This window comes from Phasianus colchicus, chromosome 16 (genome assembly GCF_987193195.1).
Source record: "Phasianus colchicus chromosome 16, bPhaCol1.hap1.1, whole genome shotgun sequence".
Classification (NCBI taxonomy): Eukaryota; Metazoa; Chordata; class Aves; order Galliformes; family Phasianidae; genus Phasianus; species Phasianus colchicus.
The window spans coordinates 15,125,980-15,146,843 of NC_143451.1; the positions used below are offsets into that span (position 1 = coordinate 15,125,980).

At 38.6% G+C, this 20,864-nt stretch overlaps 1 protein-coding gene across 5 annotated transcripts in view; it reads right to left on the reverse strand.

Annotated features, from left to right (window-relative positions):
* TRRAP (transformation/transcription domain associated protein) overlaps positions 1 to 20,864 on the reverse strand; it is a 75,460-nt gene that overhangs the window by 23,882 nt on the left and 30,714 nt on the right. For 3 of the 5 annotated variants that reach the window (XM_031606866.2, XM_031606864.2, XM_031606865.2), the window contains exons 39-58: positions 20,412 to 20,618; positions 19,075 to 19,233; positions 18,855 to 18,989; positions 18,553 to 18,663; positions 17,145 to 17,291; positions 16,460 to 16,673; positions 15,670 to 15,795; positions 14,302 to 14,448; positions 13,104 to 13,306; positions 12,213 to 12,334; positions 11,159 to 11,372; positions 10,730 to 10,909; positions 10,246 to 10,392; positions 9,487 to 9,606; positions 8,918 to 9,205; positions 8,276 to 8,413; positions 7,802 to 7,914; positions 7,202 to 7,337; positions 3,992 to 4,183; positions 105 to 333 (exon numbers count right to left, since the gene is read on the reverse strand). In XM_031606866.2, coding sequence (XP_031462726.2) covers positions 105 to 333; positions 3,992 to 4,183; positions 7,202 to 7,337; positions 7,802 to 7,914; positions 8,276 to 8,413; positions 8,918 to 9,205; positions 9,487 to 9,606; positions 10,246 to 10,392; positions 10,730 to 10,909; positions 11,159 to 11,372; positions 12,213 to 12,334; positions 13,104 to 13,306; positions 14,302 to 14,448; positions 15,670 to 15,795; positions 16,460 to 16,673; positions 17,145 to 17,291; positions 18,553 to 18,663; positions 18,855 to 18,989; positions 19,075 to 19,233; positions 20,412 to 20,618 — 3,328 coding nt within the window. The remainder of the gene's footprint in view (positions 1 to 104; positions 334 to 3,991; positions 4,184 to 7,201; positions 7,338 to 7,801; positions 7,915 to 8,275; positions 8,414 to 8,917; positions 9,206 to 9,486; positions 9,607 to 10,245; positions 10,393 to 10,729; positions 10,910 to 11,158; positions 11,373 to 12,212; positions 12,335 to 13,103; positions 13,307 to 14,301; positions 14,449 to 15,669; positions 15,796 to 16,459; positions 16,674 to 17,144; positions 17,292 to 18,552; positions 18,664 to 18,854; positions 18,990 to 19,074; positions 19,234 to 20,411; positions 20,619 to 20,864) is intronic. The other 2 variants (XM_031606868.2, XM_031606867.2) reach the window with 1 other exon arrangement.

Consider the following 20,864-nt stretch of genomic DNA (forward strand, 5'->3'; position numbering starts at 1 on the left):
AACTAAATAAAAACAACCTTGCCCAAGCCAACAAAACTACTGCATATTGAAATAAAAAGAATACAAAGAACTTATTTCAAACAATGTGTTGTCTGGAAAATTACATGATGAAGGCATGCTGGACCAGGCAGTTTTACCCTGGTAATGATGCTGTCTCCACATGAAAATGCTGCTCCAGTGGGATAAATCATCTGACACAATAGGTAACCTGTTCCTCCACGTCTTTACAACTGTCTTCATATCATGCAAGCTGTTGTTCCTCCCTAGATTAGTCGGCTGCAGTCCTGCGTTTATTTGGGCTGCTTCTTGAAGTTCAATTATCTGCTGTGCTGCCTAGAAAACAGCAAACAATATAAATCATCCTAAAAGATTGTACAGTAAACTGGCCAAGATCCATCTGATCAGTTCACCTTTAACTCATCAAGCAAAGCAGCAGCTATGCTGCCTGGGGACCTGTCCATTAATTGCACGAATAACCATTAGCCAATACTTACCAAAGCAGAAAAAGAAAGGACAACCAAAAGCCACATGCTTCAGCTATTAACAGAAATGTTATATCCAACTGCTGATCGTCGGAACAGAATTGCTACCACCAGGTAGCAAGAAACAAACAACCCAGTTGTTTTATAAAGTACACAAAGGTGCCATAAATTTCCTTCCTGAATGCTTGCAAAAAGGTCACTGCCTAAATTCGGGCTCCACGCATCTCTGAACCTATCATTGTTAAGAGATTCCCCCAGGAACCCCAGCTTGGAGAAGTTACTTAGGTTAAAAATGTTTTTTTTATAGTGACATTGCAATCCTCAGGTTAATGAAAGGAACAAACAAGAGATGGCAGCAGTCTCAATCCTGCTAAAGGCAGCAGACATTCTGCTAAACTTCAACAATCCCAAGAAAAGGCCCACAAACTTTAATGGAATTTAATTACCCGTAGTACAATAAAACCAATGTAGTATTCTCTAAGCTACCTCTTGGCAGATAGCAGTTGTATTCATTGTTAATCAACCAAATAAGATAACTACTTTAGAAAAAAAAAAAAAAGCCATCTAAATTTACCCAGTGAAATCTCTTGAAACAAAATAAATTAAGCAAAGTAATATTTTCCTACAATCATCTCAGTATCAGCTCTCACAACAGCTTAACCTTCATCCTACACCCATTCATCACATAAATTTAATTTTCTCACAGGTATTTAATCACATACTATCTGATATTAAAAAAAAAAGTAATTACTGCAGTGCAAATTCATGGCTGCATTTGCACCTCTGTCACTCACTGCCTAATTTATCATTTCTTCATGAGGGATGTCCACACATTAGCTGATTCTGAACGCTTGTTTTAATTGATATCTGAAAGCATTTAAATTATTTAGCAATCCTATTCCTTTCATGCTACAAATACCACGCATCCAGAGGAGAAAAACTGGAAACATCAGAGAAACCTTATGAGGAAGGAATTCATTTAGTCAAGTTCTCAAGAGCATCAACCCACGAAGAAATGCATCCCCTGACACCAAATCTCAATCACACCGCACTCAGATATTCCAGAATTTCCCCCTTGGAGACAAAAGGGGGAAATGCAGTGAGCACTGACCTGCCTCAGCTGCCCATCTGCCAGAACACCGAGGAGGACTGCAGCCCTTCCAGTGATGGCAGACTGCTGGCACAGCACACACTGAGTGAAGGTGAACCCAAATCCCACCTCCATCCTCCAGGTGCTGCTGCACAACACAGGACTTTCACTTTCAAGAAGCTTCTGGAAGCATTTCGAGGCCAAATCCTGTTTTCTGAAGATGAGTTTGGACACCTGCTTCCATTCAGTTACACTTGGCAAGAACATCTACTCTCAAAAGTCTGCCTCTTGCAGTTCTGAATTACTTACATAATTAAATCCAAGGAAAGCTCAAGGTGTTGACATTTCACATGTTTTAAAGGGAAGCAGAAGTTCGTTTTGTAACAGAGAAATGTGTGAAAGCTGTGAAGGACACAAGCCATACATTTCTCACATGTTACACGTGTTATTTCATCTCATATCATAAATAAACTGCATCATCTGTATGATCAAAGTTGTGCCAGCTTCACAAAACACTCCTGCAGGTCTCAAGATCTTCCAAGCTTTTCCTGCCAGTTTGAGAACCAACTCTTTTCCCCCAACTTTCTCAGTGGATTCTCAGTAACGGCTGAGTCAAGGAATAGGACTAAACACCCAGAATTTGAACATCTCTTTTTTAAAACTGCACTGCCAATTTGCCTGAAGAAGTAAGATTGAAAGCAAAAATAAACATCTATCTGGTGCACAGTATCTGCAAACCAATTTACACTTAAATGCTGGAAAAAGTACATTATTTGTCTTGTAACATTTAATAATTACGTCTAAAATATGGTAAAAACAAGCACTAAGGACCTGTTCAGCAAGGATGAAAGAAAAGACATCTACTTCCCTTATTCCAATCATACTTCCTTAGAGAAACAGAATATAGACATCCTCTTATGAGAGAAAAACATTTTTAGGACTCAGAAGTAGCTGCCTTCCCATAGAAATGGATGACAGAGTTAAGAAAAAAGTAAAAAATGGCACACACACAAAAAAACGTTAGCTTTGCCCATCCTCTTCGTACACACTGAGTTACTCAACTGGAAAGACACCCATCCTTTCTAAGTCGAGGATTCCAGTACAGACACAAGGCTTTCTTTACACATCAGTGCTGGAAAAGATCCAGTCAACACAGCACAGATATTTTATAGGCTAGTATGAAGTTCAAGTTACAAACTTCTATTCTAAATAATCCTGAAAGAAGCCAGTAGAGACGAGCTGGTGCTGTGCTCCGTGTGCTTTTTGTGCTGCTGTTCAGTTTCATTATTGTTTCTTTTCAAAGTTCTTGTAACTCACAACTAACAGACTGCCTCTCGTTTATTCTGAGAGCAGCTCACAGCTTCACTGCCAGAATGCCACCCCGACTTCATGATTAAGCTCCTCTCAAACCTTCACGCTTGCTTTGCCCATTTTTCTTGCCCAGAGAGCATACAGATCTCTTTCAGATCCCAAAGAAAGGCCACAGGGCTCCAACCTCTTCTGATGTAAGCGATCTGTTCCTTCTCAATTCAGCAAAATGCCCCTGACAAAGGTTACTGCTGTCTCAAGTCTTCCAGCTGACTTACTCTCACAAGTGCTCTGTAACGTATTGGAATTAAAATGAGCCAATTAGTTGGAAGCAGTAACCTTTTCAATCAGCACAGCTAAATTTGGAAGGTATGCAGCCACACGAAGACAAGGGGAATTACTGGAGTACGGTCTCCCACTCAGACCAAAGACATTTTCTTTCCTGCAGCTGGCATCAGATGGGATGCAGGGAGCAGTGACCCCAAAGCCCTCCCATCAGTGAAGCAACGTATTAAGCATTCTTTGTACAACATTACTGCAAAGATTTTAAGGCAATACCAATCAGAGCCTGCCAAATGACCTAGCCAGGCGTTCCATAAAGCTGAAGACCAATGCTTGAAGCTCTGAAGTACACATTAGTTCATCTGGTACAATCCACACTCTCTTCCTCTCCATGTCTAATCAGAAGCATCACGTAATTCAGAGATGAGACTCCTTCCTAATGCCATTCCCTGTTGCTTTACTTTGGAAGATATTTTAACATTCCCACAAGTATTATAATATAATACTATACCTCCAAATGGAACACACTTTAAAAGCCATTAAATGGTCAAGCACTCCAAGTGCTGCAGTGCATGGTGCATTAGCCCATAAAGAAGGCTGAGCTATTTGTCAGTTTTTACATAGGCCCATCAATACACCACAAACAGAACACGTTCAGGTGAACCATAAACTTTCCAAGTAACCCCCCTCAATATGCAATTCTGCAATTTTAACAAAGATAACTAGGAGAAACCAATCAGCATTAGACAGTAAAATATTTCACACCCTCAGTTACCACCTGAAGCCTGCTATCAGAACACAACTGATAACACAAGCTTTCAGTCCTTACCTGGAGGAGGGGAGTGTGGACATGGGACACCACGTGGGGAAGCCTTCGCCACTCCCGAATGGCCAGGCTGCTCGCCATCTCCACCAGGCGCTCAATGAAGTTCAGCTGCTGCTCCTCAGGGTGGCAGATTGCTAAGTACCCTCTGTACATGTTCACTTTCCAAGCCATTTCTTTGGGACAACTCAACTCCACCTGGTCATGAAACAGAAGGTCTGGTAAAGATTACTCATGCTTAAACACGGACTTTTCTGATGCATTTTCTAAAGACTTCTTGAACACTCGGGTTCCCTATTTTGTTTAAAAACTGCCTGATTTCTACAAATATCAGACTAAATTACCACAATTTGTCATAAGAGGAACTCAGGCTCTAACAATTATGGGTAGGCTAGCAAAGAAATTGCCAGCTCAGCACAAGAGCAGAGGTGCTGCACACAACCTGCTCAGGGCACGCTGCTGGCAGCCGAGGTGCAGCTGGGCAAGCTGAAAGCAGTCCTGTAGGAAGGAGCACGAAGCTCTCTGCCAACCAGTTCACCCTGCAAGAAAATGAGTGCTTCTCAGCAGAGGGTCTACTGCCCCCGAAATGCTTCAGGGGGTCCAGAACGAGAACATCAGCATCTCACTTAGAAGGATACCATCCCTATCTGTCAGCACGTCATGCCAGCATTATACTTCCCAACTGCCTGCTAAGTTTATCAGAATAAACAGATGATTTTTCTTTTTAAATCATCTACACGTTGCCTTCCCAATGACATCAAAACCATTTCTAAATGTAGGTGCACAGTCAGGTGGCAGTACTAAAATGATTAAAATAATTTTAAACCATTTTCTTTAAAATCTCGGACCAGCAGAAAAAAAACAGCAACTAAAAATGGCAAAGCACTCGAATTGCCTAGCAAGGAAATCCTGATTTTACAGAAATCCCTCCACATTATCTTCCTGTTGATGTACTGCACCTTAACCATTACAACTGTTATTTCTGCTTATCCCCGACTGCCTTTTACGCCTGAGACTGCAAAGAGAAACTGCCAGGTACCAACCTTACACTCACACAGTGAAAATCATCTCTTTTTTACTACATTATCTACTGGATCATTAAACACAACGGCAATGTGAGCACATGGAAATGAGTCTTGGGTCCTATCAAAGGCCACATGGTATTTTAATAGCTCAGCTTAAATAGGTAGATCATTCAAAGCGTTTCACTAAGATTTATGGAAGCTGATTCATATTTGCCTTCTTTTCTGACCCTCTTCTGACCCAGGGATCACTGCAGAGATTCACATAATAGTACATTTAAAATAAGTTTTTCAAAGTCGAGTTTTAAAGAACAGCCACAGAATCCATCAGAATTGGAGCAGTGAGTATAGCAGCACCACTCCTCACATCCTAGTATTTATACAAACACGTGTCCTGACACATCTTTTAAGGGAATCCAAGTGAAGTCACAGAAGCTCCATTTACGACTTCAGCAGCATTTCCTCCAATTAGTGAAGGCCCCATTACTGAAAATACCTCATTTGATATAACTGCCACTACAGCACATCAGCAGCTACTTGTGGTTGTTGCTTCTACTCAAACCCATTTCCAAAACCAGACCCTGTCAGACATCATCTATTTCATTCTGGTCGAACTCAAGGTTTAAGATACACTGCACAATAGAGTTCTTATTTTAGGCTTCAAAGGTTTTTCAAATAACAGTTCCTATAATTAGTCGGTAGAGTTGCATACTTATACATAAAAAGCAATTTTTTAAAGAGCAAAAGAAGTTAATTAAAATGCAAATATCACCCATTAGATCATTTCTGCAGCTGCAGTACACTTGCTACTTATGCATTTGGCTCCATGTGAACTGATAAATGCTAAAATGCATCCTTAGAGGCAACTGCTTCATTCCAACCATCAGTACTACAAGCGTGGGAAAATTCAATTTCAAATGCTGTAATGGTTGGACACCCTTAATTTAGGTTCTAAAAAAAGCACTGCCTTAAATTAATTAAACAGCTTTTCCACTTTTCACTGTTTAGTCTTTAAAGCAAAACAGTGACTGCACGTACCTATATAACCAGCATTGCAAAGGAATGAACATTAAAAAAATGTGACTGGAATTTTCAGTCTCATTTTGAAGAAAGGAAAGGAAAACCACAATTGGGTGTATCTACCATGGCAGAATAAGTTGTCACAATGAATTTAATGCAGAATTCTCACCCTTCAGACTTCAGTACTGCATCTGATCTGTGTTTCTGCCTTAACTAACCACAGACAACAACTATGAGAAGTAGGCCTGATATCTTCCAGCAGCTTCAGGAACAATAATATGAGCTGATTCTCACAGGATGGTTCACAAAACAGTGGGGAAAAGATGCCTAAGAGGGAAAGGATGAATTTATCTAAAGATGGCCTTTTTTTTTCCCCTCCCTTTTGCATGTGGAAGAGCTCCCAATTTGATCTCATGAAAAAATATCTACCTGTGTGATTTTTGTGGCATCTTCTCAAAAATCATGGACTTTCCAAGCATGTTTCTCTGGCCACTTAAACTTCATTTACACTCACACAGAAAAATATGTTTATGGATACTGGGAAAGAAAAAAGAACTTGGAGATTTTCATCTTTTGAAATGTTATTTTACACTGTGTGCCTCCTGCCTTCAAACCCTCCTGTACCAGGCAGACCTTCATGGAGCACTCATTCCTTAGGCAGACAGACTCATTCTCCAGGCAAACAGATGCACTGAATGCACAGTCTCATGAGTAAAATCCAGGAAAGGACAAAGGGAAGGTTAAATGTTTTACAAATGCATGCTGTTCAGCAAAATGAATTACAAGCAGAATACAATAATGAGCTCTATAATGAATCAGGAAGGTCAATAGCAGGAAAGTACAAACAATGAATTCTATCCCTTACCAAATGAGGAAGACAACTGTTCCACTTGCTACACACAATTTCCTTAGTTTCAAACAAAAGCTACGTACAGTGCTATTTTCTAAACCAGTATGTAACAAGAAGAGCACATCTCTTCTCCTGAAGGTGAAAAACACGTCCAGAAGGCCTGTGGCACATCAACCCCTGGGATGCCAGAACCCTACCAGACAAGGTAGCCTGATCTATTTAGGCCTGCTCTGAATGGATCTCTGTTCCCTTCCAATTCAAAGCAGTCTGTGGTTCAATAAGCCCTAATTAAACTAAACATGAACACAGAAAGCCCTCACTCACCTGCACCAGAGCCTCCTTCATAGCAGTCCAGTTTGAGACCCTCCATGCACATTCCAGTACCAGGTAAGGATTTATATGGCCTTTTGACTGCCCATATTCCGTCAAAGGTTCCCACTGGTTCAATTCTTTGGAGCAACTAAGAAAATCAAAACCACTGTAAGTTTATTTACCAACAATAATAATAATAATCAATAAAAGCATCCTTAAGCTTTGTATTAGATTATCAACATATTTGATTCTCCATGAACTGCTCTGCAAGCACTGCAGATATTTTACCCAGGTGGGAGGATTTATTACCAGTTATGTGAGAAGACAAAAGCTGCATTTTCTGTCTACTATAACAGCAGTTTTAAATAAGAAAAACAAATTTTTGTTCCTGTCTGATTCCACTAGTATCAAATTACATTCTTACCAATCTTCACACATGTAAATTATGAGGGTCTCATAAGGGAGTATAAAAGTAGGTTGTTTTTTTTTCCCTTAACTTTCCCCCATATTTTAAAAGGTCTGAGTGAAGTGTGTGCTAGCCACTAAAGCTTTAAACCAGGTGAGTATCCTCCATTGCAGGGTAGCAATGCTTCATCAGCTTTGAAGTCTTACCGAATCCAGTGATCCTCCCAGAGCTGATACTCAGGAAAGATGGAAGGGGAAGCATTGTTCCGTTCATGTTCTTTTTTAGCCTTTTCCATTGCTTTTTCATAAGTTTCTTGGGCCTAAATAAAATTCATAGTGATTCATTTCTCCATTAGCTGTACACACATTAGCTCAATATTTACTTCAAAAAAAAAAAGCGCATTTTAAATAGAAAGGAAAACCATCAGCAGCTTGTTTCTGAAATAGTCATTATTTTGTAGCTTTACAAATGTGATAAAAGCTGATACATGTACTCAAAAAACTCATCTCATCTACGTATTACATGGCCTTCAACTATTAATTTAGCCAGAAGAGAAGCTCTACTTACTACTTTAGATAACTGAAGTTTCCTACATTCCTACTCAGTTTATTTTCCCTCTGTCCATAAAACTCATCCTACCAGTAGAACTACCCAGACTGTCTCCAATATCAAGAGCATACCTGTTCAAAGAAGCCATGCTGTTCATAGGCAATAGCTGTTGCTGTCTCCGGGAATTTACAGCGCTTCTGCCACAGTCCAGCCCACATATCCTCCTCTTGTAACAGAGAGTAGAGCTCAGCAAGGGAATCCAGTATTTCCTAGAACATTGAGCACATGTTTCTCTGCAGTCTGTTTACAGACAACTCAGTTTTATTCAGCTAATAACTTCTTAAGGTCACGAACCCACAGACATGACTTGTTAGGGAAAGCATACTCCCTTTGAGGGAGAGTGAGGCAGCAGGCACGTGAGATTCCACATGAGACTTAAGGTAAGGAGCAGAAAGGGGCTGATCTAGTTCTACAGTGCTGCAGAGAGTTACTCACAAAAGCAGAATGGAAAGAAAGATCAAGAGAAAAATACAGGAATTTCAAAGCCAGTTGAAAGAAAGGTATGAGAAGCAGGCAAGATACAAAGTAATCAATATTGCAAACCTGTTCAAAACACCCAAGGCCAAGAATTTGTTCATTTTAGCTGAACTAAAAATGAACACTCTTTCAACAAGTTTCTAAATACAAAGATTTCTAAAGCAGGGCTGTTGCACTGCATTGCCACCACGTTTTTCTCTCCACATTTCATAAGGTACGTCAGTGTAACACCTCACCTGCTGAGGAGGAGTTATGCTTTCCTGCTCATAAAATTCCGTTGTCTGTTTGGGCTTAATTTGTAAGCTCAGTCCTTTTTCAAACGCTTGATGTTCCAGCATCAGCGTAGAACGAAACCAGAGGTTGTGAGTTTTCCCCAGGTACTTCAGGACACACGGCCTGATGGGAATGGGAGGCACACACTGAGACATGGCTTCCACAAAGCAGTTCAGTGCGCTCGGCTGGCAATCACGCTGCACTTGATGGCTCCCACTGCACAAGAAAGGGCTTATTTCACCTGCTAGAGCCTGGAAGGAAAGATAAGGACAGACAAATCTTAATGAAGAGTTAAATATTATAGAATTCGGATTCAGAACTTTGCTAATTTAATATAGCATCATTTGATGTGTCATTCTCTTAGTAAAAGGAAGGACCCTGCTTCTTTTAAAAGATGTATTGATGGAGACGGACTGAAGCAGACACACAAAATGGCAAACTTCTCAAAGCAAGTGAATAAGCCATTTACTACGCATTTTTCTGGGGCACCAGTCATTTACAACAGAGTTTATTACAAGAGGGAGATTCTCACATGTTGTTGTCTGTCAGACAAGATCTTCCAGAGTCGTGAGAAAAGCTGGATCCAAGTCTTCTCTGCTAATGGTGTAGAAATATGACACAACTGAACAAAGGCACTCAGCAGTGCTCCAGTCTAGAAAAGAAATTAAAATTAACAGCAATGAAGAACAGTTCAGTTGTATAGTGTCTGAGCAGTGACATAAATGCCTTTTCCAACATATCAAAATGTTTCTTTCAGCAATGAAAACTACAGTAAAATTAATTTAATGTTATTTTCATGTTGATCAAGACTTTGCTTCATCACTGTAACTAGTTAAAAAAGAAACAAGGAAGGAAAAAGGAAAAAAAAGTTGACAACTATTTGGTAGTAGAAATGACAGAATTACTTGTTTAAAACTGTTACCACTGTGAAAATTACTTCAAAATAACTTTCAGCTAAAATTACCTTCTTATAAATTATTTAAACACAAGATGCTGATGCACTTATGACTTTGTGCTCTGTCTTTGCCATCACCACTTTCTTTAGTGTTGAAATATAGCAGGAAGAAATTTCATCTTTGTAGGAGAGGGATGCAGCAGCCAGTAGTAATTAAGCAAACGCTTACAGATTTTTTTAAACAACACAATTAAGAAATTACATCAGATTCTACGAGTTTTCCATATAAAAAAAAATAAGTTTAAAAACAATACTCAGAAACAGAAGATAAGAAGGTCAGCCAGGAGATTTCAGTATCAAAATGATTCATCAGGAAAGCAACTACAGAGAACCAACCTTCACTTCACGAAGAGAGTCGAGAAATTTGTCGTGCCGGTTGGTCAGCATGTGCAGCTGATTTCCAATGTCCTTCTCTGAAAGTTCCTTAGTTTTGGGTGTGCTGGTCTGATCTCCTGGCGCCAATTCAATGTCAATTTCCACATCCTATACAGAAGCAAACAACTCAAAGCACGAAGGTATTTTATAACTACTTTTACTTTTTTTCCCTATGCAAAGTACTCCTCTAATCAACCTATTCTGGGTCTGCAGTTAGTTGTTCAGGTGCAGAAGCAGAACTGCTAGAGTGCTGCATTAAGAAAGGGCTAAATGAATGATACAAGTTCTAGGGAACAGGTGAAAACAATGCACCACAAACAAGGTACAAAGAACAGGCTCTGTACATCATCTTTGGAGCACATTCTCCAATTTTTTTGGATGTGAAATGAGGAAGAGATTTCTTTGTTAAGAAGTTATATTTTCCCACAATGTTTTCTGTAATTACCTCCTCTTTGGATTCACTGTTCTCCCTTTCCCGAGGCTCTTGTTTGACGTGGGTTACCATAGCAAATGCTGCTCTATCGTGACTGTCAGCCAGGTTGATCACATTGGTGATAGAGGGCAACATTGCACCCTGACAACTCGTCCCGATCGTAGTATTTCTCTCACACACAGCCAACAGGAGCTGAGACATTAAAAAGCAAAGAGGCTTTTGAAACAGACATTTTACTGCAGTATTTCTAAGAGAATCTCTCTACAGATTCATACCTATCAGCAAGAGTTGCAATGTGTCCAAGGTACTCCTGTCATATTTGTTCAGTAAATACAATAATACAGTTTCATCTTTATTTGATTTCATTGACATCAATTTGAAGTCCATGACCAACATATTTCTAGAATTCTAATTGTATTTCTGAGAAGATACTTTCCCTACCTCAATGCACTGTTTTATCCAGAAGTGATTTCCCATTGCTTCCCAGTTTTGAGAGCACGTCACATAAAGCAGGCGCTCATAAACACGGCGTTTCATAGAATTGTCAAAGACCTCAAAAAATTTGGCTCGTATCAGTGGCTGGGCGCAGCGCAGACCTGAGAGAAATGCTGGCTCAAGCTTAGCAGTAAGTTCACTCCCAGAAAGATTCTCATCCCTAAAAGAAATACAGGTGAAATTACAGGTATTAGAAAGAGAAGCCTTCCATTTTTTGCAGATAACATACAAAAATCAAGGGAGGTGATGGGAAATGGAAGGCTACGTAGGGTGGCATGCATCCAAGTGTAGTGTTCTGAGGGAAACAGCAAAGAAAACATTGCTGCCTGATAGAAAACCACCCCCGAATTATCACAAACTCTTCTAGGATAACATTCCAATTGCCCAAATTGTGAAATGGTATCAACTTTGGCCACATCTGTACCTGTTGGAAATGCAAAGTAACATTCATTGATACAAATTTCTGAGTACACCACAGCTTTGCACATTAACCAGTAAACAGAATGGCAGCAAACAGCTGCAACAACATAAACCATTAGCACAAAATAACACAGCTGGCATTTCTTGATACACTACTGTTCTGATTCTTTTATCACATTACAGAACCCAATTGCTTAGCTTGCTAAGAAAATCTCCTGAGAGTGCATTTTACAATACATTTCCAAGAAGAACAATTTTTATACTCTATTGATATAAAAGCAGAGACAGATTTTAGGTTTCACCACAGTATTAAATATACAAGCAGCTACAAGTACACCCTAATACCTTGGTAGAGGAGGTACTGTGGCAGATCCAAAACCAGAATACTTTCTAAGTATTATCTATTTCAAAACTTCCTTCAGTAAATATGTCTTGTGCTTCCAGAAACATGAACTGATTCTGAATCTTAAAAAAATCATTTAATTCAAACCTAAAGAGATTGATGGTATGTTATAAAGGTCATATACAGTACAAATTATGAACCAATAAGCTGAAATAAATGATTAATTGCTATAATTACCTATAGACATAGTTAACAAGGTCTAAGAACTGGGCATTCAATTCAAGGTCTTCTGGAAAACGCTTTTCAATGTAGGTCATCATTTTCACCAGTAAAATGGACTTCTCCCGGAGAGTAGGTGTCTGTGTTAAAAGAAAACATGATTAATTCTGTCAGTTCATCTTAAAACAGGCACAGAACTGGCATATTCTAAGTACATCTCAGCTACCATTTTTAATCACTCTTTCACTCCTGAAGTATTGAAAGATAGCTTGTTAGAAGGTCATCGTTCTTAAAAAGAAAAGACACTCACACGTTTATCCTTCTAACATAAGCTAGAGAATTTTAGAATTACAGCTAAATCACAGAATCATAGAATTGAAGAGGTTGGAAGGAGCCTCTGGAGATCACCAAGTCCAACCCCCTGCTAAAGCAGGTTCCCTACAGCAGGTAAATATAGGTTCAAGTGTTTAGATGGTTACAAAAATTTAATATATATTTTTAAAAATGTAGGTCCCTTTATAAAGCACCAGATTGTCAAGTGCTCAACTCTAACTGATACAAAATACAGCCAGCTGAGGAGGTTGCAAAATGTTATAAGAATAACATGACTTAAACCAGTGTTAGAGGCACCCTCCCCCTGAAGGATGCTCTATCCAAGTCGATGTGAAACATTTTAAACCTTTATTTAAACCACATTCTAGGCAAAACACCTAACAGAAGTCTGTAACACGCTGAACATCTTTAACTCTTGGTACTTTCACATGGGATTCAAAATATTCCAAACCTCACAGAGGGTACATTAGTTCACGTAACAGGTCCTTGCAATCTTCCTTGCCAATATGTGATGAATTATAACTTGCACGTATTCAGTATCTGAGCATGGTCATGATTTTCTCCTTCGCAATTTACCTGATTAGCTGCCATTGGGGAATTGTTCTTCACCCACTCTTCAACAATTTTTACCACTGCACGAAGAATTTTTGCATCAGTAGATTTTTCAATTAGAGATGTTAGAATAGCTTGTATAAAATTTTTCCTCATTTCCATGCTCATCACAGCCAGGCGAGTTTTCACAAGATCCAGGCTCAGCATTACCAGTTCACTTGTACCTGCTGTGAATGCAAAAAACCATTACAATTGCATATACATGCCTGAAATGCCTAGCAAAAACATCTCCAAGAAAAGCCACTGTAATTTCAAATGTGGCAAGAAATGAAATCTGTTGCCTGGACATAGATCTCTAGAAATAGAAATAACATTTTCAGAGTTATCACTTTCCAATCTTAAGCAACCAGGGACACAGAGTTGTTCATAAGTAAATAAATAAACAGAAATCACCCACTTAGAACCCAAAGAGCAGGTCTGTGAGGCTTCATGCCCATAAAGCTTTGCAGAAAGATGTTACAGAACTCCAATACCTAAACACTGCAATTAAACTTGTGAAAGAAATGCTCAATGATGCAGCATACCTATCTGGCTCTGTTAATTTCCTGCCTTTCTCATCAGTCAACTTTAATAATGTTCTCATTGTTTGAAAAATTTGCAAGGTTTAAATCTACTTGACTAAATATAGTCTGGAAATGTAATGGCTGCATTTCTTCATAATTATTTTCTTCAGTAGCTTATTCATTCATAAATAACAGCATTCTCTAGTAGTTCTTTCTATAGGAACATCTAAGTTTTTCAACGACTCATGACACAATTCATTTGATGATAGAACTGTACATACTGAAAAAGATGCTATTTTAGGAAAAAAACAAAGACATCAGCTTCAGCAAATTTATTTCACAAGCAGTGCCTCTGTTGCTTGTCAGCTTCTCTCCATTGAATACCATCAACTCTGGAAAAAGTTCACTATTTTTATACATATGCCATAGCTCAAGTATTCACAAACCACTCATTGCAGCTCACGTCTTAAGCTGGCACAGGAACTCAAAGTGCATCTTTATCCTTCAGTACTTCAGCAATATTTATCACTAATTCTCTTGTCATTTTAAATATGGACAGAAAACTCTACCAAGTCATTTGAATCCCCTTAGGATTAAGAGATTTTAATACTTTACAACGTTCCTAATCACTATCATCATTAAAGCATGTAATGGAATACCTGTGCTTGTTTCTGCTGCTCCTGCTGTAGCCTGTGGGTTTAAGTGTTCCCTGACCATCTTCTGCAGAGATCGCATGAAAACCGAAATCAATCTGTCAATATAGCTGGGATTGTTACTGCATGCAGATTTCAGAATCATTAAAGTACCTATTGATAAAAACAACAGCAACGGAAGCAAAACTTTAATTGAGCACAATATGAGTAGGACAGAGGCTTTCAGTGCACATGTGCTCTTTCTGATAAAGAACATGGGGCAGTGCTCTCACTGTGCTATCATGGAAAGGCGTGGGACTGTCCAAGTTACAAATACTAGGCTGAAAAAATGAACCTACAGAACAGCTAGCTTTGGCACGCTTTGGGAATGCATGAAATGTAGCACACAAAGCTTCTTAAACACAGAATTAAAAAGATTTGCCCCACTTGAAGGTTAGACTGTAGTGTTTCTTTTAAACAAGCTCTGGACAAAGGGTAAAAAGCATCTTTGTGGGTGAGTTTGTCCCGAAGCACATCCTGACACCTGACAAATAGGCTGTTCCCAAGCCAAATTACAACAATCTGCACAGACCGCAGAGTAGAACAGTGAAGGACATTTGCCATTTAAATCAGCAAGTTTCCCAGAACTGTGCAATTTGAGATCTGTATTACCAACACAACCAGTTCTGGGCCAGACTGAATGATTCCAATATGTCACTGTCATGTATCACTGAGCTTTCTACCAGTCAAATAGATACGAATAACAAGAAAAGAAGACCATTGCAGAGTGGGATACACTAAAAACTCAGTCACTTGCTTAACAAAAAATAGCATTTTTAGAATTTCTTGTGTAGTGAAAATTTGTGATCTAGAAAAAAAAAAACTTTCTACACTTTTCAAATCATTATTATTGATAAATAATATCTCAAATACAATGAAAAAGAAAGTACAATGTGGTAACACATGTTCACACATAATTCTTAAAATATTCTACTGTATCTCTGTAGTGCCCTGGTTGTGGTTTTCTTTTTCCATGTAAGAAGTTTTCAGTTATTTTTACTTTATCTTTTGGTTAATCTCAATGCTGTGTCTCATTCCTATGTACTTTGAGTACAGATGGCTTCCATCTAGCACAGCAGCAGGTTTCCACTTCCACTAACTGCTCCCAAGCAAACTACCAGGAGAGGACAGACTGCAATGAACCCCGAGTCCCTTCCTTCATAGCTGACACATCCCAAGCTCATCTCATGAGCTAGCTCCAATTGCTTCCCACAGCTTCCTCTTCACCATTAGCAGATTTCAATTTTTTCTTATGGAAAAGACAAGCTAGTGACAGAGATCATACTAATTAACAGGCCAACTCACATACTTCTACTAGAGATGTGGGAAACTTACCAAAGAGCTGAGAAGGGTTAGCGTTAGTGGCCTTTTCATAATTAGTAAGTCCTTCATAAATAACCTTTCCAACTGCAGCATAAAGGCACTCCAGTTCTTCATACTTTGAAGCTACACTTGAGGTACCTGCAAAGTTTACAGAGTTTGCATTTATTTTTAATAATCAGCCACAGAACTTGCAAGGAATGGTTACCAATAAGAAAGTCACATGCACCACCACAGGAGCTGTACCTTGCTAATAAACCAAACAGCAACAACAGACCCTGCACTGATATGACCTCCTGACTGTACAGCCAATGTGTTTTCTGTAAGTCTACCACTAATTCCAAATAATTCATTTGGATGAGAATCCAAAGCACTGAAGTTTTTCTAAGTTGACTGCAGTTAGTTTATATTAAGACATAGAATATAAAGAAAGACAGTAGGCAATATGGCCACTCTCTCCACTGTTACAGCAAAACAGTAAAGCTGTTTTCTCATTGTACTTCTGAAGCTGAAAAACTGTAATTGTAAAAAAATGTACTGAAATTATAGGATGCAGTTCTTGAACCAAACTTAGGACAGCCACATGTTATTAAGTTTTTATGTCAATGAATAACAATATATTCCACATGATTACATTTTCAGCTTCTTTATAAACAGAGGTTGAAAGTGCAAACTAAAGCAGACCATTACATATAGAAATCATAAAACAGAATTTTAGCACATTGCAGACAGTGTCTTCACCCCACTCTTAATCATTTGAGTTACACAGTAATAAAGGACATAGGAGGAAGAATATACCACATACTTGGTTCTGTAGGGAAAATACCCATTAAGCGAGAAAGCAAACTGTGCACTGCTCTCAAAACCTTGGTGTTCCCACAAGTCATACAAGCTGCCACGCCTCGCTGCAGGGGTTTGAAGCTACTAAGGATAGCAGGGGGCTGCAGTACGGTTAGCAGGAAACTTAAGACCTCTAAGCCAGTGCAAATGTTGGCAAAGTTGGCTTGATTGGGCTGTTCCTAAAGAGAACACACATGAAGAGGCAGTGAGTGGGTAGGAAAAGACAAAAAGCACTGAAAATTATTTAAGAGATGCAAAGCAATAGAATGACTACAGACATTCAAGCCCAAAACATTAAAGGCTTGTGCTCAAATGTCTACTCTCAGTCACTGACTTCATCCCATTCCACTCCATAATACAAAGCCACAAATTATTTGTAAATATGTGTATGCAATTCAGTTCCAAGTTTTCCAAGAAACAATACTGAATGAAACTAGTCATTAAATCCACCAAGATTTATTTCAAATTCACAACTACACTTTGCTATAAAGATCAATTTACAATTTAAAGTTGAAATCCACAAGAAATTAGTGTTTCAGATACATAATAATTAAAAATGAGAGAGATTTTAAATATCCGGTTGTGCAAGCATCCAGTCAACATACATGCTAGAGAATCCTAAAGCACTAAAGAACTGGACTGTTACTTACCACAGTCATTAACAGCTTATCAAACCACTGCAGTTTCAGTTCTGACTTTGGCCACATATCTGGTCGTAAAGCAGTTTTCAGAAGGTTGACACAGCGGCGAGAGAGCAATTCCCCAGGAGAACCAGCAGTGTTTGAGTTGTCATTTACCTAGTAATTAATCAGAGTTAACAAAATGTCTTGCATCCAATTAATTCATCTATTATGCATTCCAAGCAAGCATTTAATTCCTTCCTTCTGAAATGGCTGAGCTTAAGCACTTTCATCACTGTAGTCACACAGTATTCTATGGCAGAGAAAGATAACAACTAATAATGAACATCAGAACTTATGTGTAAATTGCTAGCTAATTACCTGAAATCATCCAATCTAAAGGATATTTTTAAAAATTCAACCTGGGAGTTTAATCTGATAGATTAACTAATTTGGAAAATGTTCAGAGATGTAGGAATAATCTTGACTGTTAGGAAAGTATCCAAAAAAATACATTGCTCTTCACTAAGTTCCTCTTCACAACTTCAAAGCATGTGTTTTCTCTACAATGAACTGTGATGCATAAAATTCCAAGTTACTGCTGAATGTGCTGCAGAAGACACATGATTTTCAAGCTTTGAGCTACACTCAGCTAGCTTGTCCCAATCCAGGAGAATTAGCAAAATGTAAGAAGCTTGATATGCTACATGAAAAGAAGTTTCATATCTTTGATCTTGAAAATGCCATTACAAAAGTTATCCTTACATGCATAATTGATATAGTCTTTCCTTATTTCCCCATTATACTCTTTAAATATGCTTCAATTCTTGGGTAAAATATTCTTGCCACTGAATCTAGACAGAGCTAGCACACTGTGTAGAAATGAGCAAATACACAAACAAATTTATGGGAACTTTTTTGAAGTCTTTGCCTTGGCTCCAGCCAATTTCTGCTATGCAAGTTTACTTCAAGCATCTCACTTTCAATATAGCACTTTTTTGAAAAGAGAAAAGAACAAACAAAATGCTAGAAGTGAGCAGCTAAGCAGCAAAATAAACACACTTAAAATTTCAAAATCTGGCTCGCAATCATTCACGTTCCAAGTCTGACTGTCAAAGTGCATTCCCCCTGCACGAAGCTGCAAGCACACAACACCACATCAGAAGCTGAAGCATACCTCTCACATGAATACCATAAATCATTTGTGAAATGAAAAATATGCAAACACTGGTTATCAAATTAAATTTCTGTCCTCATTAAAATGGTAACGTTTCATTTTTTGTGCAATTTTAAAATTCCAAGCCTGACAGCAAAAGAATGCAAGTACACAAATTCTAGAATAATCCAAGCATATATGTACTCTTAGGAAAAAAGATTTTTTTTGTTTTAGTTACTCACACTACATCAGTATTTGCGTATCAGAATAAACCTGTGATACCTGGCAGGCAATTCTAATCAGGAAGTTCACGACTGTATCTGTATGCTGCTTATCGATGGGCTTGGAAAGAAGTGCATCAGCTCCTGGCAAGGACTGGCTGCGTCCAAACACCTGCATGTGTACAAAACACAAAACCCATGATCAACAACACAGGAAATCTAACAAGTAGAATAGATTCAAAAGCTTTTCTAAAAGTGCAACAATTAATTTAGTGAGGTCCAAGTTACATGGAAAAACTAAATGGATTAGGCAGTGCAGGTTACAACCTCAGAGTCTCTGGACAAAACCCAAATTTTCCTTACAGCACTGATAGCTCCAGTGGCTGTCCTGAATCGTTTCACTTCTTGGCCAGAATCAACAGACAGTCCTCTTTTAACAGCTGATGAGGTAGAACTTGCTCCTTCTCCACTTGCACTTGGATCCATATCTGAATCTGGCTGAAATATCAGCAAAGTGCATGTTAACAAAGAGTATTTAATGGTATAACAGTCCAACCTATACCAGTTTATTTAGAATTCCTACCTGCTGGTCTTTAATTCTTTGCAATTCCCATTTAATAACTACTTCAGCAAGATCCACTGCTAATTTTCTTTGCTCTATCGTAACACTGGGAGTGAAGCCTAGCCTCTGCATGGCACTAACCATATGCTGAACCAAGTGATGTCTCACTGGATAGTAAACCTGAAAAGACAGTTTCACAATCATGTTAGCCATTAACTAATCAGATCCTACACAAAGACTACAGTGCTGAAATAAAGCTAAAGCAGAATGGTAAAGCAGCTTTAATTTAGTTTCCTAAATCTGTACCATATCTGAGTACTGTACTTAGGAAAAGCAACTGGTGCTCTGAAAACACAATTTTGGCTATAATTTTCAGTCATGACTACTGAACTCAGTAGTTATGATGTTGTTCTTCTGAAGATACTTGTTTGGTGCTCCTTCTCAAGGACAAGTGAATCTTTTGCCAACCCCTAAAGAGAGTCAAAGCTCACAGTGGAACACAGGCAGATATGTGAGCCATCAATTCCTAAAGCATGACATAAAAGTCACATTTTGAGTTCTAACTTCAATCGCTACAAACAAAAGGAAACCTAACAGAAAGGCAAATTCAAAGTCACAGTTGTAATTAGCAGAGAAAACAAACAACACAGGCTTAAGGAAATGATACCAGAGTACTTCAGGATTCTATTTTGGCAATCAGAATAACAATAAATCCCATTCTTCCACTACATAAGGAACAGTCTTACATCCAAATTTAACGAGTAAATTAGGATCTTTCTAAACTAAGCTATGCACTCCAATTTTCAAGAAATAACATACACATTACTTGCCTCATCCAGAAGCAACTTAGACGAAAAAAACCAACACTCAGCCATCCTGTACTGCAGCAATCCACTGCAAGCTTCACTGCTCACCTTCAAACTCCTCCACAAGTACCTTAATCAGCTCCTTAATCACACAACTGTGCTCCATATGCAAACTAATTTATTTATTTTGAAGTTTATTTTGGCTAGGAACAGGTATACCTTTGGCTTAAATTAAAATGACATTTCAAACACATGCACTCCATGGGGAGATTGTTTGGCAGCTCACAAAGCCATGCCAAGAAAGCTTTTACAAATACCAGATTCAAAAAACATCTTAGACAAAAGGGGAAGAACAAAGAACATAACCAAAACACATCAGAATTTGCTACATAACGTCAACAATTCTCTGTTTTAACTAAATACCTATGCAGACAGCAGATGCTTCTTGAAATTAAGCTACGTAATTTGGATTATAATATTTCCCAATCCAACTGCAGTTTAGCACTTTAGTACCTATGACACAGTGACTACGAGAATAATTGGAAGAAGTACCTTGAAATGTTGTACTATTAAGTGTAAAATATGTACTAGCTGGGGAACTGTATGACCCTCTTCCACAATGATTTTTCTTGTCCAGTGAGTCAGCATCTGATGCCCATCCTCCATTCGAGCAGGCACAGCTGGAGTCAGAATAGCCATTGCTTGCCTGACAATCGCACGGGCCTCCATCGCATGAGCTTTTAGAAGACTATGAAAAACCTAACAATCAAGGTTTTTGGTTAACATTAATACTACATGCATTTACAAAAAGCAGTTATAAAAGGAAGAGTAGAAAATATAACTTTTAAACAACACTTCTTTTACTTAAGCATTGTGTATCCTTTATATACCATTTATCCTCCTCTCTCTCCCCACTTTCTGACTTGAAGTTTCCCCTTTACCCCACACTCAGCTGAAATTTCTGTCCTCATCTTTCACATGAAGAAACATTACTGACTGTGATAG